Genomic DNA, 26,745 nt, shown 5'->3' on the forward strand with positions numbered 1-26,745 from the left:
CATGCATCATGTAAAAATCCCCACTCTTAAAAATCAAGATCTATCATCTTATCATCATCATCTTCTTCTTTCTTATCGTTTGTCTGGTTCAAAGTATGAGAAAGGACATGCGCAGATTTGTTGTGGGCTGAGGGAATGGATCGAAAAGTGGATATGAGATTCGTATCCTTGGGATCCTTTGGAGGTCGGACAGAAGGTATTCGTGGACCTGGTATTTTTCCTAATTTGACTGGTCGATCGTCCCTTAACGAAGCAATACTTTCCATCTGAGTATCAGTCATCACCTCTTCCATTATCTCTGTTAATTTGTCGGTTCTATCAATCTGTGCTTCTGAGACTTTATCACATTTTTTGGACTCTCCCTCTATTGATATGATCTTTTCGGACTCTCCCTCCATCTCGATCGGCCATCTCGGGCGAGTTTCTCCATCCCAACAAGCCCTCTCTGCCTTGGGTTTCCCCTTCTAAATACGCCCTCTTCTGTAGGGTTTCCCATTCCAACAAGCTCCTTCGATAGCCAGTTTATCTTGATCAAGATGGCCTCTCTTCGATACACAGGAAATCCCGGTTGAGAGTCGAAGTGCAAGTGACATGACGTAATAATCCAGGTAAAATGCAATGAATAAATGGGTGATAGTGGTGAATATGGAAAAACTCAAACTGGAGGTGAAAGTGAAAGTGAATCAACTCACCCTCTTCTTCAAATCTTCCCCTTCTCTCCCATTTCCTCTAGTTGGATCGAACCCTATTAACTTTATAGCACCAGCAGAAAAGGGTTTCTTTCTTTCTCTCTCTTCTTCCATATCTTCTTCTTCTTTCTCCATATCTTCTTTATTCTCTCGACTTTCCTCACTCCCATGTCTCTCATCCCTCTCCCGTTTAAATTTCGATCCCTCACTCACTCTCTCTTTACTTTCTCCCACCCCCGTTACTCTTGACCGACCTACACCACCTTTTTTTGAATCACTCAAGTTTCTTTCACCCAGGGTAGAAGTCCGAATAACAGATAAATACTTCCCTCCAGTTGTTTGCCCATCAATCATCTTATTCAACATCTCCTCAGCTTCTTTCTCCTGTATCCTCCTCTTCCTCTTCTCCGCCCTTCCCCTCCCTAGCTTCTCAGATAAATGTTCATCACCGAACCGCCTCAGACCTCCTTCGGTGGGAGCATCACGGACTATACCTCCTCCTACGACGTATGTGGTTCCTCCCCCTCCATTGTCAGATCGTCGAGGGGCGGCTTGAGGTCCAGAGGAAGGTAGAAGACCGGTACGTTTTGAATAGTCTGGTTTTGTGTTCCGAGATGAAGTTGATTTGGAGGATTGGAGACGGGGGTGAGTGGAGAGGGCGAAAGAGGAGGTGCTTTTTGTCAGAATCTACTTTGGACTTGGTTTCACAGATTATCAAAACTACTTCCTCCTCGAAAACACCAACGGCAATGCAGACACGGGATTTATGAGCAAACTTCGATTCAGACGGTTCAATGGAAATTAGATTGGAATTACTACAAATTCTTTGGACATGGAAGAAGTCCCACTTGTGGGCTCAGGTAATGTCATGTGGTTCAGGTGGAAGAGGATACTCAAATGGTAAAACACTCACCTAGCGGTGAACTCTGCTCGACCAGCACGACCTCTTTGTACAGCAGCATGAACATGATATTCACACACATGACTTTGTCTCCTATTCTATCAGCTATTCCTTTTTGACGAGAAGGTAAGATGAACTGACAAGTCAACCCAAGTGGTACATCTATTCCCGTCACGTTGTGTCGCGGAACAACAACCCAGATCTCGGGAATGACCGATGAGAGTTATGCTATCCGCGCCTAGGGGGTTGAGGGCGAGTGGTAGAGTCAGGGGGTGGGGGGCGTTTGTGCCAGCCTGAAAAATGAGTACATGGGTTCATAGTGGATATCATGCCATTCCTATTAGATGAAGAGATGTGCAACGGTTCAAAAGTGGATTGGTCAGGGAGGAATCTATACAAGGTGGAAATTGAGAGCCACAAAGAGAGAAGAGAAGTGAACATGACGTGTTCAGAGCTTCTGACTGATGGCTTGAGACAGAAGTGAAGAGCTGAGATGGAGACAGAGGACAAGGGTGGACTCACCCGAAGTGGACGTAAAATCCTCGGATTCAATATAGCGATAACACTTCCAACTGCCAAATTACACCATTTCTCATATGCACCACCTGAACCTCCTCGATAACTTTTATATTCCTCCCCATCCTCATCCTTTTCTCTCACCACGCAATCCGCTTCGAACAATAACAATTGTAACAAAGCGTCTCCACCTGTACCATCTTTCTTTCGAGGTGGGAGAGAACAAAGACGAAGGTTTATATATTTTCTAGGGGCACGTTTCTTTTCTTTCTTGACCCCTTTCTTGAGATCTGTCCCTTTCCCGTTTTTAACATCTTTCATCCCAACAGCGCGTGCTTTCGACCTCGAGGATTCAGCTTGAGTTTCCGGATCAGAATCGTCAGACGCTAAATTCTGGTCATTCGAGTCAAGATCTTTCGTACCGGATACTCGTATTTCTGACCTTTCAGCGACGACGGCAATAGTGAGCCAATCTCCCATTACGGGTACGTCGTATGTCGCTCCATCTCTAGAAAGTCGGATGACAGAGTAGAGGAGTGAAGGTGCAAGGTAGTGTCGGCCTCGGATATGATCTTGTACTTCTGAATGAGGTAGGATACGTTTTCTGCAAGTCAACAAGAACGGGTTCATTTCTCCAGTCTGGTCCTGAACAGCCCTATGAGGTAAATATGACTGAGGAGGGTACGTTGGGTGGATCATGAATAGAGAGTGTTTATTGGGTTTACTATTCATGAAGAGTACTGGCAGAGAAATCATACTCACGACAATCTTATCCCTGAATTAGGCTCAAGATCCCTCCATACTTGCTCACCTTCCGGATCTCTACCAAACTCCCCAGGACCTAATTTGATATTCTCTAAGATCGTCATATCGTAGCCATCCCTATCCACATGTCCATCGGGTTTATACACTTCCAGCTCATCATCTTCCTCATCTTTTCTCACTAAAGAGGGGTTTGTCAACAGGACCGAAGTGGAGACAGAGGGTAATTCGGGTCGTTTGGCGAAGGATGACGAGCGAGGAACGGTATTGTGTGAAAGTGTGGAGGAGGAAGGACCTTTGCGAAGAGCAGCGAGGGACGAAGACATCTTAGAAGCGATGGGTCTGAGTGGGATATCTGGCAAGTTCTGTTTGAGAGGTTTGGGTTTGGGATGGAAGATGGGTTTAGGGGGAGGGATGGGAAGGTTGATGAGGGCATCTTGTAGTTTTTCTTCTGATCAGCTGACCCAACCCCCTTGATGAGATATACTGAACTTCTTTATGCCACTGAAGTCACGTTGGACATTCGATTTACTTCTTGAAGTTACTCAACAGCTGTGTATGATGTGGAGAGGGTCACGATAGTGTGATATGAACCATCGACTGACCTTTCGGTTTAGTAGGTGTTGTCCCCACAAGAACTTGAGCTTGTTCTTTCTCTCTCGCACGTTGTCCCGCTGCTACTTTGGCCAATCTTTGAGCTTTGATAGCTTCTAACCTAGCTATCTGAGCGTCTATATCAGCAGTATCATCGTCCATGTTCTGTTCTGTCCTTTCGTTGTTCTTCTCAAAAGTCAAAAGAGAGATGTCAAGATGTAAAGTCGAAATGGGATTCACGCGACGGAAATCATTCGCGTGAATTTCGGTTAAGTTCCGTCTGACCACCGCACTTACTTTGACTAACTTGACTGAATTTCATCTCCATCCCATCATCGCCTATCAATACAGACGTAAGAGGTTCGAGTAGGAAAAGTGAATAAAATGACTGGTTTACCCCTCCCATTGATCAAAAGACCGACATATGATCACCTCAACCCACCACCTGTAGTCGTACCTCCCATCAACTTCTCCCTCGTCGCTCCTGGAGTATACAGATCTGGCCATCCAAATAGGAAGAATTTCGGTTTTCTCGATCAGCTGGAATTACGAGGTATCATGTGAGTCATACTCATACTCTGATCTCTGTGTAACAAGCTAGGCGAGGCTTTGAACATAGCTGACAGGTAGGTATGTGGAAGGTATGGACGATTATCGACCTGATTCCATGGATTATGTGCAGATGAACAATCTGATTTTACATCGATATGACCTCTCTGATGAAGCTGTTAGTCATCTTCTCCCCCTCTTTCCCCCTATTCAGAATCCTTCTCTGCTTGTTCATCTTGTCATTGTTCGTACACCAAGCCTGAGCCTCAAGGCGTGGGAATGGAAGTAAACGGGAGAGCGTGTGGCCTTGGCTTATCGAAAGGACGTCTTCACTTCTCATGGAGAACAAATAGTAACTTCTGCCCTCCGTATAATCCTCGACACCAGAAATCATCCTTTGCTCCTCCACGATGACTCGGGCAAGTCCACCGTTTCCCTGCTGTGCGGATTAGTACGTCGTATGCAAGGATGGAGTTTGACTGGGGTCTTCGCAGAAGCAGACATGTTCGCCGGTCCTGCAGGAGGATCAGAGGGTAATGGAGTGGGTGAAGATGGTCGGGAGGTGAGCTCATAGTTTATCGCAGTTTTACAAATGGAAGGCAAGCTGAAACAAAGTACATCGCAATGTTCAAACCGAGAAAATTCAAGTATGATGAGACTTGGAAACCTACTTGGGTTGTATGACCAAAACCGAAATTCGTCACACTTTCATGATATCGCCTTCGACATTCTCAAGATCTCGGCTATAAAGCGTGGGGCTAAGTCACCAGTCCAAATATGACGATTCTCAACTGTGGAGGTCTGGACCCACAGCATACTTCTGCTATGCACGAACTTTGGACGTTGAGACAGAGTACGTAGACTTTCTTTCCTTCTATACTCTACACTCTAACGTTCCACCATATGCTAATCTCCAAGAATGGTAAATCCATAGTCACATTCAAAATTCGAATCTCGGTCATCCGGACTTACTTTATCGAATCAAAAGACAAAACGCTATCCAAATATACCATATACAGCCTTCAACTATACTTCTTTTTCTCACATTCTCACATTCCTTAAACAAACGAACTTCTCTGTCCTCACTCCCTCACCCTCGAGTCGTCCTGAAGATTCTCCCCCTCGCCACTCAACATCTCATAACGTCACCTCCACCCATCCTTTCATCCCTTCGCCCCCGATGTGACGCGTCAGACACTTTCGTATTTGTCGATGGCTGTGCGTTTGAAAACGTTTTATGAGCCTGCTTCATGTGTGAGTATGAAAGGGAGTCGTTTGGTCTGTTCGTCCGATCGTCCCGGATTTTGCCACCCAGGTCAATTCATTCTTGCTATATAACCTAGCACCCCTTGGTCTATTCTCTCTCACAATGTGAACGATTATTCCCGCCAGGCGACGTATCAGCTTTCTAAACAATTCATTTTGTCAGAAGGACAAACTATTGGACTTCCCATCCATCCCATTCGTGTCAAGGAACCAATCTATCGACCTTCCACCTCCTGAGCGACCCATTAGACCACTCGTCGGGTCGACCCCTTAGTACCAAGATGTCAATTTCTCCAAGTTATAAACCACTCGTCCTTCCTAAACCCATTCCGCCCATTAATGTAACAGGCAAACCTCAACTTCGAATCGTCACTTCGTTCCCTACGCCCGTCAAACCCGTCATTGTCCGTTCTGTACCAATTTTAATAAAGAGTGCTCCTCTTTTCCTTCCCCCTCCTTCCCCAACCCACTTCCTGTCACAAGACGAGGAAGAGAAAGAGAAAGAGGAGAAACCTCAAGGATTAGTTGTGAAAGTTGATCCGCCTGGACAAAAAGGACATAAAAGAAGATTATCAGACAAGTTCAAATCTATCTTTCATCTTAAACCTGGCATTAATGACAAACCCTTATCGAAACGATCACTTTCTATTTCTTATCCCAAAGAAATTGTAGTTCATCCTCAAGAACATGATCTTAGTCGTTCTCCTCAAGTCTCAAATGAAGTTGCTGAGATGAAGATTGATGAGAATGTAGCAAGACGTGAATATGTCTACGTTCCTCAGCGACCTCATCGATCACCAGACACAGCTAGTTATATGGTCACTCGACATAATTTCCATCTTCCCTCTGACGTCCCATATTCACCTTCGACTCTGAATTCTTCCACTGTTTACACTTCCATCCATGGCGAAGAGAGAGAAGATGGAAAAGTTGAAGAACCTTCCGATTTGTACATGTTCATACACGGTGAAGAAAGAGATGGAGGAACAGTTGAAGGGTCTTCTACAGTCTGCCATTTGACCCTCAAGGAGGATAGACACGGTGTTAAGGCTGATAGACGGAATGAAGATGGTTGGTGTGGAGGGGAAAGATTGGATGTCCCAAATATGGCCATTAGTCATTTTTCCGATCCATCCACTTTATCCTCCCCGTCATCAGTCGGATCACCAGCGATGAGACGAAGGTCGATCAGTATACAAATGAGGGATATGAAGAGGTTGGTGAAGAAGAGAATGTCATTACCTGAGTCAATAATCAGAGCTTGAGTGGGAATTTGGTTTGTGATCTACACACTTGTATAATATTAACATCCCTCCCCCTCATCAATAATACTTTGTTTTACTGTATACTTTACACTAGGATGGACAGTCACAGTCACGTAAGGGGATTTTTTGTAAGATAGCTATCAAGGAGAATGTTTAATGATCTTGTTTTAAGTTGTATTCATTTTGTCTTATTTGTACAGCGTTATATTTGTAGAATATGTACTCGTATGTATATTGACTATCATACATTCCATGTGCCTGCTTGGACATAGCATTGTCATAAGGACTACAGTATCGACCCGATTTCCAATCCCATGAATAGTATAGATTCTGATCATACATCCTTGAAATTGACCACGAGGTATCAAATCATTTCAGTTATCAAGTCCATTCACCAAGTAGTCGATAACGTCTCATGATCTTGTCTACCATCTGAAAGAGTACTCAAGTACTCTCTACTTGTATTTTATTGTCGAGGGTTGATGATTAAGAGAAGATGACACGATTCCTGATAATCTTAAGGGACATTCAAAGTGTTTATAGGGTCTCACATGTATTCGGTCGTACATTTCTCAGCGCGGGATGTGAATAAATCAAGTCACCGATTTATTTCGACAATCACGAGATTCTGACATCGCGTGAATGTTTACCGGATCGTTACAAGATTGTCACGCCCGAGTAAGAAGTCGAAGTTTGAAGAAGAGAGTCAGCCAAACATTATGGAGATATCTTCGTCGTTGGTTTCATCCCTTTCCCTTGGCCCTTGGGAAGCTACGTTTCGTCAGGTTGAAGTCACCAGAACAGTGAGTTTTATAGCATTACGTTATCGATAGTTTTGGTTGATAATTTGTAGAATCCGGGGCATCGATTACCGAGGTCGTGGCTTAGGACAAATCGATCTGGTACAGAGTCGTGAGTGGGACAAATGTGTTTCAAGCGCGAGGATGGTTTACATCGAGCTAAGGAGATGGTAATTGAGAGGGAGAATCAATCAAAAAGTGAGTATTCATTATGCATAGTAAGTGGTAAGGTGATCACACGTGTAGGAAAACCCAAACATAACAGAACTGGGTCGAATATGGTCAGTTATCACCATACATGTGATTTATCCACCCAGGAGATGGAGTTGGTCTTGGACCGACTGAACTTTGGGCTGGTCTACTATCACGAAGTCGTACGCAGAGATGGATCTTGGAAAAGCGATGAAAGTTCTTTCAATCGTCGATTGTGTCGATTTTGAAAGTACGATCTCTTTGACATCGAGTGAGGAAATTTTCAAGTTGTTGAAGATGGAGTAAGTAGATGAATCTTCGGGGTTTTTCCTTCTTGTTTCGAAGGGAGGAAGGAGGAGCAAGAGCGTTGATCTTATAAATTTTGCCGGAGAATGTGACTCGTCGGAATCATCTTTATCGTAGATGTCAAGTCAGGTAGGCACATATATGATTATCTCCATACCGGATGTGAGCAGATCGAAGACAATTTCATATCACAGTAAAAGGGAATAACACGGTTTCATCCCTGTTATCGTAGTTGGGGCCAATTGACATAGATCTAAATGAACGGGCTTAGAGAAAATACTCCAAGCATGTCTGTATTCATCAGCTCTTTCATCTTCTTTTGACAAAAAAACACAACTATTTCTACTCACTCATTCCGAATAAAAATAAGAAAAAAACTAACACCTTCCTTACAACTGGTTCCTCCTCTCCTGTATCTTCGCTTTGGCCTCAGAAAAGGAATCGGACGGATCCCATACCAAAGATTCTATCCAAGTACAGTTTCTTTCCTTCTCATGATAAGGAAGTATAAATTCTTTAGGTAACCAAAGAGGTTTTCTATACCTATTCCACCTAGTTGTCTCCACAATATCTTTTCTGAAAATCTTTCCATAGAATAAAACTTCCGAAGCGGTTTTTGAAAATTTCAATGCCCGTTCATGATCATACATACCGTAATTATACGGTCTTTCAAGAAATGCTTGGATAATTTCCGAAGCATTTGTATGAATAGCTTTAACTCCATGATAATAGGAAGAATAACAATCATAACGATTAATGACTGATAATTTAACACTTTTAGTCATGTCTTTATCAAGTCTCCTGACTATTTCCCATATAGCCCATTCAAAGTTCGCGGTAGTTGAAACCCATGGAGAAGGTTCAGCATTACCATAATACTCCCAACCACCATTAATATGATTCACCATTCCTTTAATAGTATCCTCCTGATTAAGCCAATCATCATCAGAATGAAGATGTTGGAATTCCCGTTTCCAAGTTGTACCCGAGATGGAGTGTTTAAACTCTTCATCGGTAGCGGTAAAACCGTCATTGAGCAGAGGAGATACAGACGAAAGATCAAATATGCGAAGCACATAGTCACCTTCGTGTATGCCCTTGATGATTTTCGTACAGGTGCGCATGTTTGATTAAGAAAAGAAGATGTAAAGTAGATGAAAAGAGGACGAACGATTAGTCAACTACATGATATGAAGTACTACTTTGTGGGAAAAAAAGACGGAATGTGGCTGAACCTTAAAAGAGACATGCCCGTGTGTGGCATGTTACGAGTAGTTAGCTTTTGACAGATAACCAGCCGGTAGCATAGATAACATAGATAGCACGGATCATGGTAGCTTGTAACCCGTAGCAACTCTGTCACCACTATTTGTAGTAGTAGTTCACCTTTTAGACCGGTGGATCTCTTGGGATGCCTCTCGACTCTCAAACCTCGCCGGAGTCTATCCACGAGTATGGTGCCAGTTCTTCCGAGTTCACTATTCGGTGCTCAAGTGCTGACGGGGAGAAACGTTATCAAGTCAGATCAAGTGAAGAGAATGCATTGACAGAGTACAGTAGGTATGTGGCGCGGGATGAAACTTCGGAGAGCAAACCTTCGGGGTTGGATCTCTCGTGAAGAACCCTATCGCCCTATAGACACTATGGACAGTATGAACGGATCGAGGTTGGGTATGAATGGGATGCGTATGGACAAGTAGACGAGAAAATAGGTGTTGGTCATTGGAGCGAATACAGGTACAAGATAGGTATGAGGTGGATTAAAGACATGGACGTGAGATGAATTGGATAGGGAACCATGTTTACACACTGAGGAATTAGCTCCGTTTGTCAGGTATCCCAGTATACTTACAATTTTCGATGGATTACACATTCAAACCTTTCATCCAAGATGGCAGATCATCTTCCTTCACTTCGTTCAACACGGAGATGATATTTGTATGAAAAGAGAGATCCCTGTGGATATATTCAAGTTCTTCTTGCATTTGAGGCATTTCAGCTTTCAGTCGTGGTATACGCTCTACCATTTGTCGCATGCTCTCTGTGAGTTTTCGAATCTTCTCTCGGGCTTCTGGAGTCTTGACGAACGCATAGGACACATCTTCATCGGTCGAGACCGGCGGCTTGGCGGCATCCTCGTCTTTTGTATCAACGAGTTCTCAATATCAGCTTAAAGTGATCGGGAAAATGGGACATGAACTGACTTGAAGTCTCAGAGGAGGGAACCAACTCTTCCGGGACAACAGGGGTCGACTCCACGACTACATTCAGACCCCCCTCTTGGGGCTTCTCAACATTGCGAAGGCGATCTTGATCGACGGACATGATTTTATGGTATTGACGAGAAGATTGTTTGCGTCAATTGAGATACTTTGTGTTGGATGAAATGAGGAGGTCTTGGTATGGCACGATGGAAGTTTTCGAGTAGAAGGGTTGATAGATGAGAGATGACGAGATACCTGTCTATTTGACCCACCTTATATAGGCGATAAACCAGAAAAAAAATCAAAACGATTCCTTCAAGAAACAGCTCGATACCAGCACATTCGACCGGACTATCTTGACAACTGCCTTCTCGCTGAGACACTGAGTTTCACTCCGCATCCTGCTATCAATCGGGGCGCAGAAAAGGCTGACGATATCGGTTGGTAAAGACTTCTGAGTTGGTGTTCGCTGGGAGAACAACTGTTGAATGGCGATATCACGAATCACGAAGATCTCCGGTTCGTCTGCACTAATAGCTAGGCATATTTGCTTGAGGAAATGCTTGAAAGACTATGATTTGCTTCGCACACGAATGAACGACAGAATGGTCTCTGGTCAAATTCGACCTTCCGCAGGTGACCTCAGTAGGCTACAGAGACAGGGACATGTGTGGTCGAGGTGTTTCGGTTTTGCTCTTTGAAACCTTTGAGCGAGAGAGTCGTCCGTCTATTCAGGAAATACGGATCTGATCAAATGGTCGTTAGTCTGATCATTCCGATTTGGAGACGCGGGCGTGTTGGAGCTAGATCTATGTACAGGGATGGACAACCTATTGTCTTTCGAGTCCAGATGCCAGGTGGAAGGACTGATATCAGGCTAGCCGGGATGGAGAGTCGATAAGAACTTTTCACCCAGCAGACGGTTTGGAAGCTCATTGAAGATTTGGGAAGAGGTTTACATGGTGAAAGATGCTATGTTTGTTTGTAGTACACTAAGTACTTAGTTATGTCAAAGAGTGAGTTGGGAAACCCCCCATTGGAGCCCCTCGTTGTAAGGCGCCTACCGCTGGTACATCTCCTATCACGCATGCCTATCTGATCAATCTATTTGCACCTTCCCTAAAATCCAAATGACTTCCTCTAACTCGACACTACAACATAGACTTCGCCACACGACTTCAATAGCTTGAAGAATATCTACTGGGCACTCGGAGTGGTGTGCTTATAATTCTTCTCATTATTTTCGCTCATCTAACAATCTAACAAGTCCATACGCTGATGAACGTTCATATCTCTGGAAGAACCATTGGGTCGGATTCCTGATTCCTGTCTTTAACTCACACGACAGACCCGAGGTACCTAAGGTGAAGGCACATGTCCCTATATTATGTACCCAAATCCTCAAGCCTCACGCCTCGGAGGTGTGTCATGTGAACATGGACTTATGGTCATCTGCATCGGGCCGAATCTCACGAGAGATGAAATGGGTACGTTTTCTCGTCATTCTGCAATTCGTTCGAATGCTGGAACAAATGCGAAGTATACATAGCCTTCAATAACTCAAAACAGTAGACGCTGGCTGATAGAGCAGAGTCTGGTGACCTGTATCACGTATAGTACTACTCGCCGCTCAAAGTCAACACTGATTATACACTTCTACCTCGCTCCCCTACCGACATGAACCATTCACCCAACGGCGTACCAAGGTGATGATATCGATGAGCTCCTCACTCTAACGACTACATCTTGGCATTCGAGTGCAGCAGTGGACTCTGTTCACGGTTAGCGAACTTTAGTATTCACACAAAAGCTGATATCAGTCGGGATTGGATATGAATATGACTAGTTATGGACAAAATTGCATACCCAAAATAGACACATCCACTTAGTTGGCCACAAATAGAAGATACCCATCAGCCTATCATCTTTAATCGTCCCAGACGATGTATCAATCAAACAGACAATTTCTTCAGCGCCAACGCCAAATCATCTTCAACCGAGTCGACCTTTGTTGACGTTGACGGCGTGGTATGCTCGTTATCCGATGAGGTGTTCGAGGCGTCGTCGCTGATACGTTTGGATAGGTCTACTCATCAGCATCTTGAGTAAATAAGTACCGGACGAACTCACCTTTGGCTTTCTCACGTGCCAGCTCAGCCTTGCGCCGTCTAATCCGATCACGAACAATGTGCATCTTGTGACATCCAGGAAGGCATGGATCCCAAAGAAGATTCTGCCAGTATTTCTTAGTGGGATCAACATCTGCCTTGTAGAACTCGGGAGGGAGGCAAACACCCAAGCCCTATTAATCATCAGCCAGATCATTAACGAAAGCGAACGAACACTCACATTGAAGTTTAGTGGGATGAAACCCACGAAATTTGTGGCTGGAATCGAGGCTAGCACCAAGTACTCGCGGTGTCGAGAGGAGAAAAAGCTCGCACTAGACCATCGGGCGGACAGATAGATTGGTAATGATTTCACACCGTCTCCGGGGTGAAGGATGATATCAGATGGGTCGAAGACAGCCAGAGAAGTATTCACGATCACAGCGATTTTCATGCCTTTCTTTCCGCGCATCATTTGACCTAAAGCATAGTGTAAGGCGTCACCGAAGCTGGATAAACATGAGATGAATGGTGAAGCGAGTGCCGGGTCGCCTGGTTTTTCGTGCATGTTGTGATTCGTCCAACCCTTGGTACAGTGATAAGTCGGGTGACGAGTACCTTCGAAGAGTGTAGTCAAACGTGATGCCGCCTTGCCGTCAATGATACGACCCTCTGTGGGAATGTCTAATGATCTGATTTGGTCCCATATCGATTTGGCTGACGCCATGTCCGTAGCTTTAGTCCCAACATCCTTGATATACGGACTTTGCACCTCATCGTCGTATACTCGAAACAGGACTCCTTCCTTCTGTGCTTTTTCTTCCAATATCCTGACCAAGTGTCCGAGATCGGTCTTGCAAGAATCGCCCATATCAATTCCAAAGAAAGAGTACAATCGTTTCAACAAGTCGGGTAAACAAATGGCACCGTTTAGGTCATCAATAGAGTGGGAGGTGATAGGAGACATTGTCGGTCGAAATATTCTTGATTGGAGAAGAGAACATACCCCTCCTCGTCGCCCATTTTATATAGCCTATATTTCGGAACCCATCAAGTCGATTCCTTCAAGAAACAGCTCGTTACCAGCACTTTCCACCAGTCCCAACTTGACGACGGTACCCTTCTTCGAGCACCTGGTTTCACTTCATGTCAAGCTCGAATTGGGGGCGCATGAGAGGATGACGATAACGAGTTGCATGGGAGATCGAACTTGACATGGTGTGACCTCGAAGTTGTTCGCTTGACCGTACCATGACCTTGTCTCCTCAGCGATCTGCTGGAGCAGTCAGCGTCTGTCTGAGTAGCTAGTGGAGAACAAAGCTTTGCTTCAGCACTCGAATGAACGAGGAGAAAGAAACGCACCCAGTTCATCTCTCGTGAGATTCGACCTTTTGCAAATGACCAGGAGTTCACGTTCATGGGACACACCTCCGAAGACCCTCACTGATCCAGCTATGACACAGGGAATAGGGACATGTGCCGTTATGTCAGGTGTTCCAAGATCGATGTCTCAGCCCGATAGTCTGCCGTCTGTTCAGAAAGTCAGGAATCAACGATCGGACCCGATAGTCGTTAGTTTGATCATTCCGATACGAGTCTAGACTTGTACTGTAGGGATTGAGTTTGATCCAAAGGGTCGTAGCTGGACAGGGGGGAAAGCTTGTAGCGTCACAAGAAGATAGTAGTGTAGGCAGTCTTGGGTCCATTGAAGATATGTGAATAGGATTACATAGGGAAAGAGACAAAGCTAGGTACTTGGCAGCGTTGTGAACATGTCCGAGGACGAGCTTCTCTGGCGCGCCTACCGTTTCCACCTCTCGATCGCTCTGCTTTTACGCATGCCTATACCTTCGGGCTGGAACTCTTCTATGTAGCCGACTATCCCTCTTCGCTTCCACTTTTCCTAACCCATCCATTTCATGTGATATCCTTCAAATTGAGAGCTGATCCCCTTGTGGCCATCGTATCCCGAGTACCGGGGCGTCGAGGAAAGTCTGATGGTACTCAGGATCACTGACACTCTATCCATCTCCGCTTGGAGAAATGTCCGAATCAGGCGCTATAGACTCCAAGGAAGCGGACGGTAGTCGTCATTCGTCAAAATCATCACAGGTCATTGGTTCACATCGTTCTTAGAACCCTCGAGGCGGTGTGAAGGAGCGAACCCTGGTCAATATGTTTCTTATGAGACGTACTGTAGAGTACGTATCTACGTCAAGCTTTCGCCATATCGTTCGGACCGACTTCTCCATCAAAAAGGCCTCTGAGGATAAAATGGACGGGCACGACGAAGATTGTCTTCACTATCAACCTACCGATATATCGATATGTCTACCGTCATGCCTCCCGATCTATCCCATCTTTCGACTCGCCGACACGATGCCGTCTGTCAGCCTGTACAGTACGTACGAGAGGAATGCGTCACGCCCTTCCCTCTGATCACATAAGATACTGTCAGATTGATCCTGGATATCGTGTCCATGAATTAGACAAACAAGCCGAGGGGGGAAAGATTTTATATCGAGTGGACGGTTCTAAGTTGATTAGTCGCCACTGGACTCGAATCGGATTTAGAGCAACGAATATGTGGGCAGCCGATGAAATACTACGACAGATCAAAGCTTCCGGTATTCCGACAGAGGGTCGTATCTTGACGAGTGAGGACGTGAATGACATTTCTACGTTACACGAAGGTACCAATCACCCGACTTTCCACTGTACCAATGGATGGGCCGATTATAACCCACATCAAGTTGAAGATCGCTCATCCCCTTCCATATCATCTTTCAGTTTGTTCCATGACGCAATATACTATGCTGTCTCTCAAGCTCTTTGGTATGACATAGACGTGAATATATCCGTGATCTCTACCTCTGGTCTGGTCGTATTGGACGCATACAGCCTCATTTCCAATCCTGGCCCCGGTCATTCGAATTGGTCCTCACATTGTGATGACTTTAGACGGCAGCGAGCGCGCAACTTCTCGTTTGCGCAACGTGAACTCTTGGTCATAGGTTCTATCCCTTACAGAAACGTTTTGCTACGCATACCGGTGGAAAAAGATGTTACTTTCTTTGCTTGGAAGTGATGACACGGCTGACGCTGAATAGCTTATAGGTATCTGCCTCCCTTCTGAATATTGGAAGATAGACAATGATCCAACGGAACCATATCACGAAAACCTCTTATGGGAACTGGTATACAGGAGGCAACACACTATGCGTTCGAGTCGTGAGCTGGTGGAGTGTCGTAGGATCGAGGATGATGCTAAAAGGCGACAACGTGAGTCCGTCAACGTGCTACCGTCATATCGCTGATGAATAGACTACGTAATGATCGACGACAAAGCTTTGAGGGCCTCAAAAGACGGCTCAGACGCACAGAGCACCACGGTATCGTCTTCGTCGTTGTCAGTCAGGATCGACCAGGAGGAGAATGATTTAACTTTGGCCCTGAAGAAGCTGTCCGTTTGACTCTTTACGGAAGATCTCCCATCTGAACAAGGTCGGAGGTTCTATGTTCGCAGTCAGTAGAGTCAACGGTCCATACGTGTTACAAACTATGTGCATGAGTTATAAATAACTGACACGACCGGAAGAAATATGATGAGTCGGATGAGACTCATACACGTTGATCTCTTCTACAAAATACTGTACATACGGTATGAACTCGTACTTTCCTCTCTTGCCTTGTAACGGTGTAAATTATATCTGTCTGGCTCATCTGATAAGATTCTCATAACGTATGCATCTATTTGAATGAAGGCCATTCCTGAGATCGCATGTCACAACGTCATACATACTCTACTAAACTACTAGATCACTGCCCTTAAATCTTCCTCCTCCCTTCGGGTTAGTAATCATGAAAAAACCGAAGATTCATCTACTCCATCTTGCCACAAATTCAGAAAATTCTCCCTGTCTGTCATATCGATCGAACTATCCAAATCGACAGGACTGTCACACACAAGGGCTTCTAACCCGCGTCCCATGTTCACCTCGTCCCTGATCTCATCGCTTTTCATTCCTAATTCGTTGAACATCAATTCAACCTCCTGCCTCGATATATCTCCTGTTTGATGATAAGTGAGACGGTGTACTTCGTTGTCCTTCTCGTGAACGATCTTTCCTACACATCATGTGAATAACGTATCTAAAAGGTATGCCGAAGACTAACCAGTGAGTTGAATTTTCCTTTCAGCCACTCTTCTCTTGACTCGATGAAAGCTATCCGTTCCTTTGAAACACATCTGTTCCATCCATGGTCCTGTTTCTGAGAAATCATCTTTCAACCACTCTTTAGGTATAGTGATACCTGGATTCTATTCCGACGTCAGCGGCCTTTCAAACAGAAATAAACGTGGTCACTTACATTTCTGCTGACTTCAACCTGACGAGACGTTGCATTCCAAGGAAGGAAACCATACGCAAAGAAGTCCCCATAAAGCTGGGCGGTATGTCGTCTCTTCTCCAAATCCAACTTGGATCGTTTGTTCAATCTCTGAGTCTTGTATCTATCGGGAAGACAATTTTGCGAGGTGATAATTTCGAAAGTGTTGATGTAAAGGGGGATCTTATCTAAATCCACAAATGATACCACGCAAGCTTTCAATTCAGGATTCAATTCGAATAATCGCATAGCAGTCCACCAACCGTATAAAGGGAATTTAGCCAGAGGGACATAAGGAGTAGGACCACCAGTCCAATCATGATCGAGAGGATGAGAACCAATTTGAAACACGCTCTTCAATTCGCTGAATTGTTTCGGGGTCAAACGGGTTGGTATTGTCGGTCTGGCTTCGAAAATGATTTTGGCGGCCGCCGACATGTTCTTACATATCGCCAACATCTGTCGCCCTTGATAGATCATCGGTCCCAATGGATCGGTCGAGACGAGTACTCCGAACGGTCGAGTGGGCCATGATTGAGTATCGTCCTTGAAGACTTGACTCATTTCTATCGAATCCGATAAGGCATACAAACCTTTTTTGAGAGAGACGTTTCCATGTGTCAAACATTGTCAATAAGTAGGCATAAACCTTTCTCCCTGTTTGGATAGATGCATTGGAACACGAGGTCGTATCGGAGTGAAGGGAGATCTTGATCGGAGCGTTCCAGTAAGTTAAAGGAAGTTTAAATTGACGAGAATATGTGCGGACTCATGGTTTCATTCATGATATTGATCAAGCTAGCAGTGATCTTGGTGATTGATGTTAGTAAGACCAGTTACTCGGTAAGAATGGAATGCACATCATCAATTGATGCTTGAGAGGAGGAATGATCACTTGAAAACGAGAACCAAATGTCGACGACGACCCCAAGAGGCCCTCTCGATCAAACATGAAGCCCGGGTACGATGCGGTCATTGATGAGAAATCCTGGCCCCTCAAATACAGTAGTACCCCTCTATCGGGTCTTGGAGAGCATGAGCTGATGACTCCGCTGTCCGCTGTCTGTCATGGTCAAAGTTTTGTGAGTCAACGATGGCATACTGAGATATGTACGGTTTAAGTACTCGTAGTGAAATTTGCTTCCGCTGTCTTCATCGCTTAAGCGAGGGGTCGAAATAGAGACGAGTCGAGCTGGAACTGCTTCCTCCCCCCTCCCCGATCGACCTTTCCCCTTCTCTCCACGTATACTTGTACGTTGAGCGCACTAGTGAGTCTGTGAACTGTCAAGTATGGCTTTGGAGGCCTCTCCCTCGCCCCGTCGTACCGTCGTTCTGGCTGTGATCCTGCAGGTATGGTACCAGTGCTACGGTCAAACTGGCTACCTGGCCGCCCTCTCCCCCTTCCTTTGAAATGGTACGGTAAGTAACGAAACGAGTCTAAGTCACCTCTACCCCTTCACCCTCTGGCATATCATCTTCTGATTTTTTGGCTGCCACTGTTCTTTAATCGCCGAGGTGTCGTCGATCGGACCCAAGGCCTTGTGCTGATGAAGACCGATCTGGGATCGCCTCAACCTCATTTTTAAGTGAAATCCTCGACTGATGCTGATTTCAATCCGCCCCCCTGCACTGTACCCATATACTCACTGAGGATTGAAAACATTGACCAGAAACGGAAATAACTGACCCTCCACCTCGACATCCGACTCTTCATCACGACTGCGATCAATTCGACCAACTAGCAACTAGCAACTACTACTTCCAGCACAGTACGAGTACAACAAATATCCGACCGGGCCCATTTCAGGGAATCAATCGTGATTTCCATACTTCTGTATCAAGGGACACTGGATACCATCGTTGATTCGTGAAGGGCGCTCAGCAAATCATCCGAAGCAATGACTTACTTACCTTATTCATTCTCGAGGTCATTTTTGGGATCTGGCTCAAAGGAACCTTGACTCGAATTAGCACCCTCAAATTCGGAGACTCCAATTTTGGGTTCTCAGCTGCTTGATCAAACAATACAAATACTTTTCTCAAGATGAGGTGGACGGTCAAATCTGACTTCCTTTGCCACTCACCCAATTTGTCGTCGTCATGCTTTCACCCCTTACTTCATCCACCCGTAGATCACAAGGACAGGTAAGTGGGACAATTTTCTACTCTTGATTCATATTGTCCATCGCTGACTTGTGGCAGATTCATCCTGCCGACTCTGTCAGAAAATGGGATGACGGGGCCAAGAAGGACGAGTATCTATTCCGAACATATCATGACGATTCGCAGAGCAAGTTGATCCCTCGCGCCGGATTCACGTCGACCGACTCGAGGTCAGCCCGACTGATTCTAGAGCAGGTGAGGTCACTCGGCATCCCGACAGAGGGTTGTGTTATTGGGAGCGACGACGCATGTGATCTCTTCACCCTCAACGTGGGTACTCGTCATCCGGCTTATCATTGTACCAAGGGTTGGACCGGTCGAGAGAATTACGAGCATGGAAAAGATCTCGCATCACCTTATGTATCGGTCTTCTCCTCTTTCCTCGACGTCTTATACCATGCCCTCTCCCTACTGCTCGTTCATCGCAAGTCGGGTGTAACTATCGCCGTAATAAAGAACCTTTCTCTCACCGTCCTGGACCCATCCGACATCATCGCCCACCCCGGAGTCGAAGCGAAAGCCCTACCGATATATGGGACACAGAGATGGGAAAAGGCTGGGATGTTTTCTCATCGACATGGCGAACGCTTGGTGGTCGGTTCTATCCCTGCTGCAAGCGTTGAGGCATTGATCCCAGTAAGACGAACCGTGAGTTTCCTTGGATCCCTTTCCAATCGTGCTGACCGCGGACAGTATCTGGGAGTCAACCTCCCTCCTGAATACCTTTTGTCAGATTTCAACCCGAACAGGCTCTATCACGAAAATTTGCGCTGGAATCCGTACGAGTGGAGGACAGACCTGATGCACCACGTTCGTGCGCGAGTTCATCGTATCAGGTATCAACTAGAGGCTGGAGTCCAAGATGGTGAGTTCGTCATCAATCCGTGTATAAAGACGCTAATATATAGACTCCGACGTTGAAGACGATAGCGATGTTGTTTCACAAGGTTCCGCAGACGAAAGGCCGCCGAGGTCAGATTCGGCAATGATGGAAAACCCAGACGAGCGCGAGTTGCTATTGGCGATGCATGGCCTGTCCACTTTTTGGACGTACGTGGGATAGAAAATGGCTGGAGTTCTGAAGACGTGTGTTTATAGAATGAACAGAGCTAATGTCTCATACGTGATATGCATCTTGTCTATAAACATTGACTACTGGCAGATTGGCAGAAGACTTGCTCGATAGGGTATCCAATATGAGCAAAGTAAACACTCCGGAGACTCGGGTTATCTCCCTTCCACCTTGACTTTTCTCCATCCACTCTTATCTTACTACTCATCTAACAATTGTATCCTGTCATTAGCTCGTCTGTCCTACCTTTCAGCTGATCTAAGACTCCCTAGCAAAATACCTGCTCTCAAGCGACACCCGACACCCGACACTCGAAACTCCCATCCAGCCACCGCAATCCATCCGGTTCTTCAGCCGGTCATCCGACCAATTCAACCAATCCCCTTCCCTCCATCTCTCCTCCAACATCCAAACTATATCTATTCCTCTCATCCATGAACCCCTCTCAAAACATTTCAAAATGGAAACTACCACTATACCACCCATTCGTCAAACAAACCCTCCCCTGAGACATCTCTTAGACCCATATACGACCTCTCACCCACTTCGCTCACCTTCACCGTTACCCCCAAGTTCTAGAGTAAATCCTAAATTGAAACAACGATTACCACCCAAAACTTCCAGTTCACCTTTGTTATGGACCATACCCACTTGGATCGCCTTCGCTAGGTTTGCCACTGCTAAGGGTATTTATATACTTTGGAGTTTGGTAAAACATGCTTTGTTTGGACCTATGAGGAAAAGTTGGGGGTATAGGATGACTTTTGTGAGTTTTGTCTTTACTTGACTTTACATCGTTCTTCTTCTTGTCTGTCTACTATACCTTTTCAACATTTCAGGCTTCTTGCTACATGCTATTCTGCTCCAACTCATGCTCTGACTCATGAAGGCTAGTTGCGTGGTCCTCCATCTCGATATCGAGTGTTGATCGCGTGTTGGTACAAATGTTGATCAGGGGAGCCAGATAGGACACATCCTGACAAGGACGTATAAGAGACGATAGTCACAATGAAGCGATCTTCAAGATACAATACCCTAAAATGCCATCAGAATGGACTCGCTAACACCTAGATAACATCATTCATGCGAAACGTAGCGGATCACACTTCTCTAGCCGATATCGTCCTAATCCGTCGTTTAATCTCCCTTCATGCTCTCCTCCCTCTCCCTTCAGACGCAGTAGTCACACCTATCACCTTCCTCGTTCCCCGACATCTAGGCGATCAAGTGGCTCGAGGTTTCCTTCGAGAGTTGGATCTGAACGAAACGGGTCATAGGGAATTATCAGGGGAATGGGTAGTAGGAACGGAAGTATGGCAAAGGTTAAAAGCTGAAAGAAGAGCTAGAAGTTCTTTCAGAAATCGGGTAACGTCTAATCCCACAATTAAGGATGATAGGGGAAGGGAAGGAAGGGAAGGACGAGGAGAAGTTAGAGATGATCCTAATGTGGATTCTGAACTTGAACCTAACAAATATGGTGAAAGGGTGATTTATTTCTTACATGGTGGTGCGTATTATGTTGGGTCGGCGACTTCACATAGGGTTTTGACCATTGGAGTTAGTAAGGCTTGTAATGCTAGGGTGTTTGGTGAGTCCGATCATCCTCTTTGGGCTACCTACTATTCCTCGTTCATCTTTCTCCTACATTCGAATCTTACTACTGGTATGTGAGTGGTCGTCAATCTTAGCCGATCGACTTCATCAATCGAATTCACGTCGCTAGAAAGCCAAGAGAGGAATGAGACGATTGGTTTGTCAGGGTAGAGAAAAGCCAGTGATAATCCAAGAGACAGAGAAAAAGGATGAAAGGGTTCAAAGAGTGTAGTGCCTCAACGACCATGACTGATCCTCAGCATTAACATATCGACTCGCACCCGAACATGTATTCCCTCTTCCTCTCCACGACGTCTTACACGGTTATCTAAGACTTCTCTCTCCACCACTCAACATCCCACCTGAAAATATCATCATAGCAGGTGATTCAGCCGGTGGTGGTTTAACTCTCGCATTATGTATGTATCTCCGAGACGAAGGATACAAATTACCAGCCGGAATAGTTTTAATGTCACCTTGGGTAGATCTTACAATGAGTTGTGGAAGTTGGGATGAAAATTCAAATTTAGATGTTGTTCCAAGACCAGAAGCGGATGATCATTTAAATCCAGTAGGTTGTTATTTAGGTCCAAAAGGGTTGAAAAAATATTTAACACATCCATACGCTTCACCTTTATTCGGAGATTTTCATAATCTACCACCAATGTTAATACAATCAGGTGATTCTGAAGTTTTAAGGGATGAAATCACTTTATTAGCACATAAAGCTAGTTTATCAGGAGTCGAAGTGACACATGAATTATATCAAGATATGATTCACGTTTTTCAAATGTTTAGGTTTTTACCTTCTTCAAAATCCGCTTTGAATTCTATTGGTAATTGGGTACAAATCACTTTACCCAAGATACAAAAACGTCATTCGAAAGTCATACCTGGTTCTGGGGAAGGTATAGAAAGAGAAGTTAGATTAGGTGAAAGGGAAGTTGATGAAATTGGTGAAGATATGAATATACATTTGGGTCAAACGGAAGTTATGATGGATGAATTGGAAAGACAAGAAGATTTGGAAAGTTGGAGAAGAAGTGAATTTGATCAAGATCCACCTCCTTATTCTCCAACTCGAGTGCAAACACAACCTTCTCAAATTTCACAATCTCAATCTCAACCTTCACTCATAGCTCCATCTCGAACAACGAACGTTCCTTCGAATTCTGCTGTAAATCAACCGACAACACAAGAAACTTATGCAAGAGGTAGACGACCAAGTGTCGGATTAGGATTGAACGTTTCTTCTTCTCTACCTGAACAAATAAATATCGACGAAGATGAAGATGATAGTTCAGGTTCCCCAACTCCTACTCGATCACGTACACCGACCATCGAATTCCCTTCTGTCCCACCACCTCACACACCCGAAATTAACATACCTAAACTTCGTCGTTCTTTGACGGAATATGAATCATCTTTAGGTATCTCATCTGAAATACGTCATCGTTCACATGGATCTTCTACTTCTTTACATATTTCACCTATTCAAGTATCTTCAATAAGACACCATGATCCATCCCTCACATCCGTCAATCCATCCATCTCTTCCGCTCACCCATCCTCCTCATCCACCCATCCACCTCATACTTCCGCTCAATCTTCATCTCATCGTATTCCCAAACAACAAAGATCCGGTCCTACATCACCTACGTCAAGTATCAAACGACTTCGAAGTCCAACTATAAACCTAGGCATTTTCGGAAGACGAACATCAATAAGTTCACCAACACCAAGTGTAAGACGACTTAGAAGTCCTACGGTATCAGGAAGTAGAGAAGGTAGGAAAGAACAACCTACTACAAGAGAAAGAAGTATGAGTCATTCTGATATTTTTAACCTTGTTGAAGGTTATCAAGAAAGTGGTGCGGCAAATGAAACTGTCGTTTATGCTCCTGGTGGTGAAGTTAAAAGTGTTGGTGTTTTAGGGGAAGATTGAAGAATAATTATTCTTTACTGGTGGATATACTGTATCATTAATCTTTGTCATTTTACTTCGGAGTATATGAGTTGTGAATGTCATCCGAATTCCTGGTGTTGAGACGTCGTCCTTTGGATATCAGGCGTTTGGAATGTTGGAAGGGGTGTTTGTTGGTGTTAGCGATATTTGGGGAGAAGGGGTAGTTGTTGGTTGTTGGTTGTGAAGATCGACAAGGGAGGGGAGTATGTTGATGATGAGGTATTGTGTGGGAGATAGGTCAGAAAGAAGACTCCACAATTGTATTCAGTAGGTTGTAATCTATGCATTCATCTGCTTTATCATATTTGTTCGTCCTCGTCCGCTACACGAGTTTGACAATATACCACGTGTTCCGCATCGTATGCTGGTCCATCCACCATAAACACCTTCTCTCATTGATCTAAGATCAAGTGACTGACCCACCATTACTCAATACACTCTCCTGATCCATAGCATCTAACACCAGTTTCTTGAGCACTATAATTCTACAAACCCAGACATTTTGAGTATACTCTGTCGGTAGTCCACTGCCACACTCACTCAACCGCCACAATCAATTCGCCACCCGAACCTGATCGATCAACAACTCCCTTTGTCCACTCCATCTCATAAGTACAGTATCTCATTCCAGCTAAAACTCACACTAACTTCCATACATACATACATATATCCCAGTATCATCGTGTAGACCTCAAGCAGGGTGAACGAATAAGATCTATAGGACTCAAAAGGGATTTCAAGTGAAAAGAAAAGATGTCTTGGGGTGGATCACCTAATTGTGCTACTTGTTCAAAAGCTGTTTATCATGCTGAACAGGTCATGGGACCAGGTAGGAAGGTGAGTTTGATTCGATTTCTGTCTTTTTCTATCGTATATTTTTGATCTTGAACTTTATCTTTCTTGATCGTTTATCTCCTCTGATATGGAGAGTGAGCTTGTTGATAGAGTCAAGAGATACTCAGCTCATTGATTTCTTTCTCTTATCCCCTCATCCCCCTTGATCTGTACTTGGTCGTATCATTGTTTTCATTCTTGATTCTTTGAAATGAGCTCTCCAGGTGGATGAGATAATAAGCTAACAACCAATATAGATCTACCATAAACAATGTCTAAAATGTAGACAATGTGGGAAACGTCTTGATCCTGGTGGTTTGGTCGAACATGATAACGAACCTTTTTGTACTCCTTGTCATAGACAATTGTTCGGTACGAGGGGTGAGTGACAATCCTTACCTCTATCCTTCTATGATCTAGCGATCCCCCTCCAAATCTAATTCGTTTGACTTCTTTGGTAAACCGCCAAGGCTCCCCTTCGGTGGTATTATCACCGATGCCAATATCTAAGGGTCTACGATTGACATGGCTTTGACAAGCCAGAAGCTTTTGTTGAAATGCTGACAAACTTCAGATCTTCGTCATAACAACCTTTACTCTTCCCCTTCTCGTACACAATCCCCACCTCAATCAACAACTCCATCTCTCCCTTCCTTACCTACTTCCCCACTCTCACCTCCACGCCCTCGTCCTTTACCTCAACCACCTACGGAATTCTATACCCCTCCTCGACTATCTGATCCACCACCAGCATCACCCACTTTACGTGAAAGGGAAGATGGAACACCCATCACAAGACCAGATTTCAGAAGTAGTAGACCTATCAGTGTACCATATGCCGGAGGACCAAAAGCGTTGGATGATAGGGGTTTGTTAAGACAAGGTAATAGTCCTAGAGCTAAATGGGGAGAAAAACCTTTAGTAGGTGAAGAAGTTTGTTGGGGTTGTGAGAAAAGAGTTTACGCTGCAGAGCAGGTAAGTGTTATCCTTTTTCTTCTTTTTCTTTTTTTCCATGCATCTCCATCCACTCTCCTTGATATAATCGTACACTTTTGACGACCCGTCTCTCACTTGCTGGACGAAGGTGCCATCTCTTAAAATGTACTTCTCGCTACACTCGCAGCCAGGCTCAGTTTTTGGAAGCACGATTCGACCAGTCAGAAGGTGTGTAGTTTGTGTCATTGCTCACAATCAGGTCTTTGCAGTGGGACATAAATGGCACCGTGGTTGTCTCAGATGTCATTCGTGCAAAACGACCGTAGATCCATCAAGAGTATCTGATAGGGACGGGGTACCATATTGTAATAATTGTTATGCCAAAGTGAGTATCTTCATCCCTATCTTTCCCACCAACGGCCCTTGCGATACTGTCCATACATCTCATTAGGGAACGAATGCGAACGAGTACGTGTAGACGGTGCTGGGGTCAGAGCTGACCAATAGGAACATGGACCGGGAGGAATCATGGGTAAACGATAACGATAGTTTCTCTAGTCCTCGAGTCGTACAGTATAGCATAGCTTGGCAATGAATTTGTCACGAGTATGAATGATATCATGATTACTCGAGATCTAGTCTGATACCTTTTGCTGTATAGTCCATCCGTCTCAGAACCTTCATTGGATGCACACATCTTTCTCGCCTTTTGTCATTTCAAGAGCATCAACATCTAGTACCTCATCAAACCCCACTTTAGCGAAATTAAGAAGCTTCATCCTCATGTCATCCCTTTCATATTATACAAACCGACTGGGTTCTTTGACGATTGAGCAACTTCTTTTAAGAAATAGTGTCCACGATTTCTTTTCATTACCGTCTAAGCCGGCTGCACTACACTACGTCTTCTCGGCGGATTCAAACCCAGATTGGAGCTTTTCTAACCTTACCAAATTCCTTTTCTTAATCAATAACCGAACTGTACGTTCTTGTTCTATCGGATGAAGGTCTTGCCAATTTTGGATCCTCGATAATGTCTACTATCAGTGAATGTTATTCGTATAATCTCTTTTATCCCTAGAATACGCGATAAGTCTCTTTACATTCTCTCATTCTCCCATATGCTCATATCTCATTTACTTTCCTCATCTCCAATTAGCAGATGAGGTAGTATGAATGATATCCTCTTTTTAAGCACTTCATGACACGAGGAGAAGGGACTAAGCATGTAGTTCCAGTAATCTTCTTATCCTTTTACATTCAAGACTGATCGAATGGTGGGATATCAAGGTGGATTTACGGATTATGAGACAAATGAGGTGAAAGGGGAAAATAAATGAGGGGAAAGAGAAAGGAAAAGAAAAGAAAAAGAAAACTCACTCCATCTGAATTAATTATCATAGGACCTAATTTATCTAACTTTACCACGTTCCCCTCTCCTAGATCTAAAGTATGTACCTCTTCCTCTTCTTTCACCTCTGGATGAGGTGCTTCAATAGCCAATGGGGGATCGTTTTCGATACTCGATCCGACTTGCTGATCGGAATTCAAGATGGATGATGTTGTGGGTAGTTCGGAAGCTGGTAGGTTTGGATCAGGAGGGGTGACGGTGTTGGTGTTCGGAGGATTCGTTTGGGATA

General features: G+C 44.6%; 11 protein-coding genes across 11 annotated transcripts; 7 read left to right on the top strand and 4 right to left on the bottom strand.

The window, feature by feature from the left end:
* Positions 1 to 26: 26 nt before the first annotated feature.
* TREMEDRAFT_71834 (uncharacterized protein) lies at positions 27 to 3,624 on the bottom strand (the record flags this gene model as incomplete). Its single annotated transcript, XM_007005470.1, has 7 exons — positions 27 to 266; positions 693 to 1,362; positions 1,603 to 1,683; positions 1,732 to 1,883; positions 2,113 to 2,710; positions 2,869 to 3,223; positions 3,474 to 3,624. 7 exons carry the CDS (start codon positions 3,622 to 3,624, stop codon positions 27 to 29), a joined length of 2,247 nt encoding a protein of 748 aa, XP_007005532.1.
* Positions 3,625 to 3,799: 175 nt separating this feature from the next.
* On the top strand, positions 3,800 to 4,830 carry TREMEDRAFT_44410 (uncharacterized protein). The gene is made up of 4 exons (XM_007005295.1): positions 3,800 to 4,022; positions 4,093 to 4,189; positions 4,334 to 4,573; positions 4,627 to 4,830. The coding sequence occupies exons 1-4, from the start codon at positions 3,847 to 3,849 to the stop codon at positions 4,693 to 4,695; spliced, it is 582 nt and encodes a 193-aa protein (XP_007005357.1). The 5' UTR covers positions 3,800 to 3,846; the 3' UTR covers positions 4,696 to 4,830.
* Positions 4,831 to 5,558: 728 nt separating this feature from the next.
* On the top strand, positions 5,559 to 6,542 carry TREMEDRAFT_63011 (uncharacterized protein; the record flags this gene model as incomplete). The annotated part of the gene is made up of 1 exon (XM_007005345.1): positions 5,559 to 6,542. One exon carries the CDS (start codon positions 5,559 to 5,561, stop codon positions 6,540 to 6,542), a length of 984 nt encoding a protein of 327 aa, XP_007005407.1.
* Positions 6,543 to 8,028: 1,486 nt separating this feature from the next.
* On the bottom strand, positions 8,029 to 10,165 carry TREMEDRAFT_63012 (uncharacterized protein; the record flags this gene model as incomplete). Its single annotated transcript, XM_007005346.1, has 5 exons — positions 8,029 to 8,131; positions 8,234 to 8,937; positions 9,186 to 9,282; positions 9,710 to 9,998; positions 10,045 to 10,165. The coding sequence occupies 5 exons, from the start codon at positions 10,163 to 10,165 to the stop codon at positions 8,029 to 8,031; spliced, it is 1,314 nt and encodes a 437-aa protein (XP_007005408.1).
* A 1,831-nt stretch (positions 10,166 to 11,996) lies between these two features.
* TREMEDRAFT_63013 (uncharacterized protein) lies at positions 11,997 to 13,119 on the bottom strand (the record flags this gene model as incomplete). The annotated part of the gene is made up of 3 exons (XM_007005347.1): positions 11,997 to 12,130; positions 12,175 to 12,346; positions 12,394 to 13,119. The coding sequence occupies 3 exons, from the start codon at positions 13,117 to 13,119 to the stop codon at positions 11,997 to 11,999; spliced, it is 1,032 nt and encodes a 343-aa protein (XP_007005409.1).
* A 284-nt stretch (positions 13,120 to 13,403) lies between these two features.
* TREMEDRAFT_63014 (uncharacterized protein) lies at positions 13,404 to 13,871 on the top strand (the record flags this gene model as incomplete). Its single annotated transcript, XM_007005348.1, has 3 exons — positions 13,404 to 13,436; positions 13,484 to 13,723; positions 13,767 to 13,871. The coding sequence occupies 3 exons, from the start codon at positions 13,404 to 13,406 to the stop codon at positions 13,869 to 13,871; spliced, it is 378 nt and encodes a 125-aa protein (XP_007005410.1).
* Positions 13,872 to 14,479: 608 nt separating this feature from the next.
* On the top strand, positions 14,480 to 15,625 carry TREMEDRAFT_63015 (uncharacterized protein; the record flags this gene model as incomplete). The annotated part of the gene is made up of 4 exons (XM_007005349.1): positions 14,480 to 14,553; positions 14,601 to 15,216; positions 15,263 to 15,434; positions 15,477 to 15,625. 4 exons carry the CDS (start codon positions 14,480 to 14,482, stop codon positions 15,623 to 15,625), a joined length of 1,011 nt encoding a protein of 336 aa, XP_007005411.1.
* A 405-nt stretch (positions 15,626 to 16,030) lies between these two features.
* On the bottom strand, positions 16,031 to 17,105 carry TREMEDRAFT_63016 (uncharacterized protein; the record flags this gene model as incomplete). Its single annotated transcript, XM_007005350.1, has 4 exons — positions 16,031 to 16,069; positions 16,120 to 16,280; positions 16,329 to 16,473; positions 16,524 to 17,105. The coding sequence occupies 4 exons, from the start codon at positions 17,103 to 17,105 to the stop codon at positions 16,031 to 16,033; spliced, it is 927 nt and encodes a 308-aa protein (XP_007005412.1).
* A 1,536-nt stretch (positions 17,106 to 18,641) lies between these two features.
* TREMEDRAFT_63017 (uncharacterized protein) lies at positions 18,642 to 19,951 on the top strand (the record flags this gene model as incomplete). The annotated part of the gene is made up of 5 exons (XM_007005351.1): positions 18,642 to 18,686; positions 18,744 to 19,352; positions 19,398 to 19,569; positions 19,613 to 19,754; positions 19,867 to 19,951. 5 exons carry the CDS (start codon positions 18,642 to 18,644, stop codon positions 19,949 to 19,951), a joined length of 1,053 nt encoding a protein of 350 aa, XP_007005413.1.
* Positions 19,952 to 20,210: 259 nt separating this feature from the next.
* TREMEDRAFT_71836 (uncharacterized protein) lies at positions 20,211 to 23,636 on the top strand. The gene is made up of 3 exons (XM_007005471.1): positions 20,211 to 20,542; positions 20,848 to 21,364; positions 21,630 to 23,636. The coding sequence occupies exons 1-3, from the start codon at positions 20,237 to 20,239 to the stop codon at positions 23,312 to 23,314; spliced, it is 2,508 nt and encodes an 835-aa protein (XP_007005533.1). The 5' UTR covers positions 20,211 to 20,236; the 3' UTR covers positions 23,315 to 23,636.
* A 452-nt stretch (positions 23,637 to 24,088) lies between these two features.
* TREMEDRAFT_63019 (uncharacterized protein) lies at positions 24,089 to 25,648 on the top strand (the record flags this gene model as incomplete). Its single annotated transcript, XM_007005352.1, has 5 exons — positions 24,089 to 24,172; positions 24,427 to 24,550; positions 24,744 to 25,144; positions 25,365 to 25,490; positions 25,613 to 25,648. The coding sequence occupies 5 exons, from the start codon at positions 24,089 to 24,091 to the stop codon at positions 25,646 to 25,648; spliced, it is 771 nt and encodes a 256-aa protein (XP_007005414.1).
* Positions 25,649 to 26,745: the final 1,097 nt, after the last annotated feature.

The sequence above is a fragment of the Tremella mesenterica genome (genome assembly GCF_000271645.1).
Source record: "Tremella mesenterica DSM 1558 unplaced genomic scaffold TREMEscaffold_7, whole genome shotgun sequence".
Classification (NCBI taxonomy): Eukaryota; Fungi; Basidiomycota; class Tremellomycetes; order Tremellales; family Tremellaceae; genus Tremella; species Tremella mesenterica.

What these genes read in the sequence shown, in the direction of transcription:
- TREMEDRAFT_44410 (XM_007005295.1), top strand. Translation starts at nt 3,847, where the DNA reads ATGACTGGTTTACCCCTCCCATTGATCAAAAGACCGACATATGATCAC. An exon ending in CTGGAATTACGAGGTATCAT is followed by an intron (nt 4,023 to 4,092) that starts GTGAGTCATACT and finishes GCTGACAGGTAG; the next exon opens with GTATGTGGAAGGTATGGACG. An exon ending in TGGGTGAAGATGGTCGGGAG is followed by an intron (nt 4,574 to 4,626) that starts GTGAGCTCATAG and finishes GCTGAAACAAAG; the next exon opens with TACATCGCAATGTTCAAACC.
- TREMEDRAFT_71836 (XM_007005471.1), top strand. Translation starts at nt 20,237, where the DNA reads ATGGAAACTACCACTATACCACCCATTCGTCAAACAAACCCTCCCCTG. An exon ending in GGGGGTATAGGATGACTTTT is followed by an intron (nt 20,543 to 20,847) that starts GTGAGTTTTGTC and finishes GCTAACACCTAG; the next exon opens with ATAACATCATTCATGCGAAA. An exon ending in TTGTAATGCTAGGGTGTTTG is followed by an intron (nt 21,365 to 21,629) that starts GTGAGTCCGATC and finishes ACTGATCCTCAG; the next exon opens with CATTAACATATCGACTCGCA.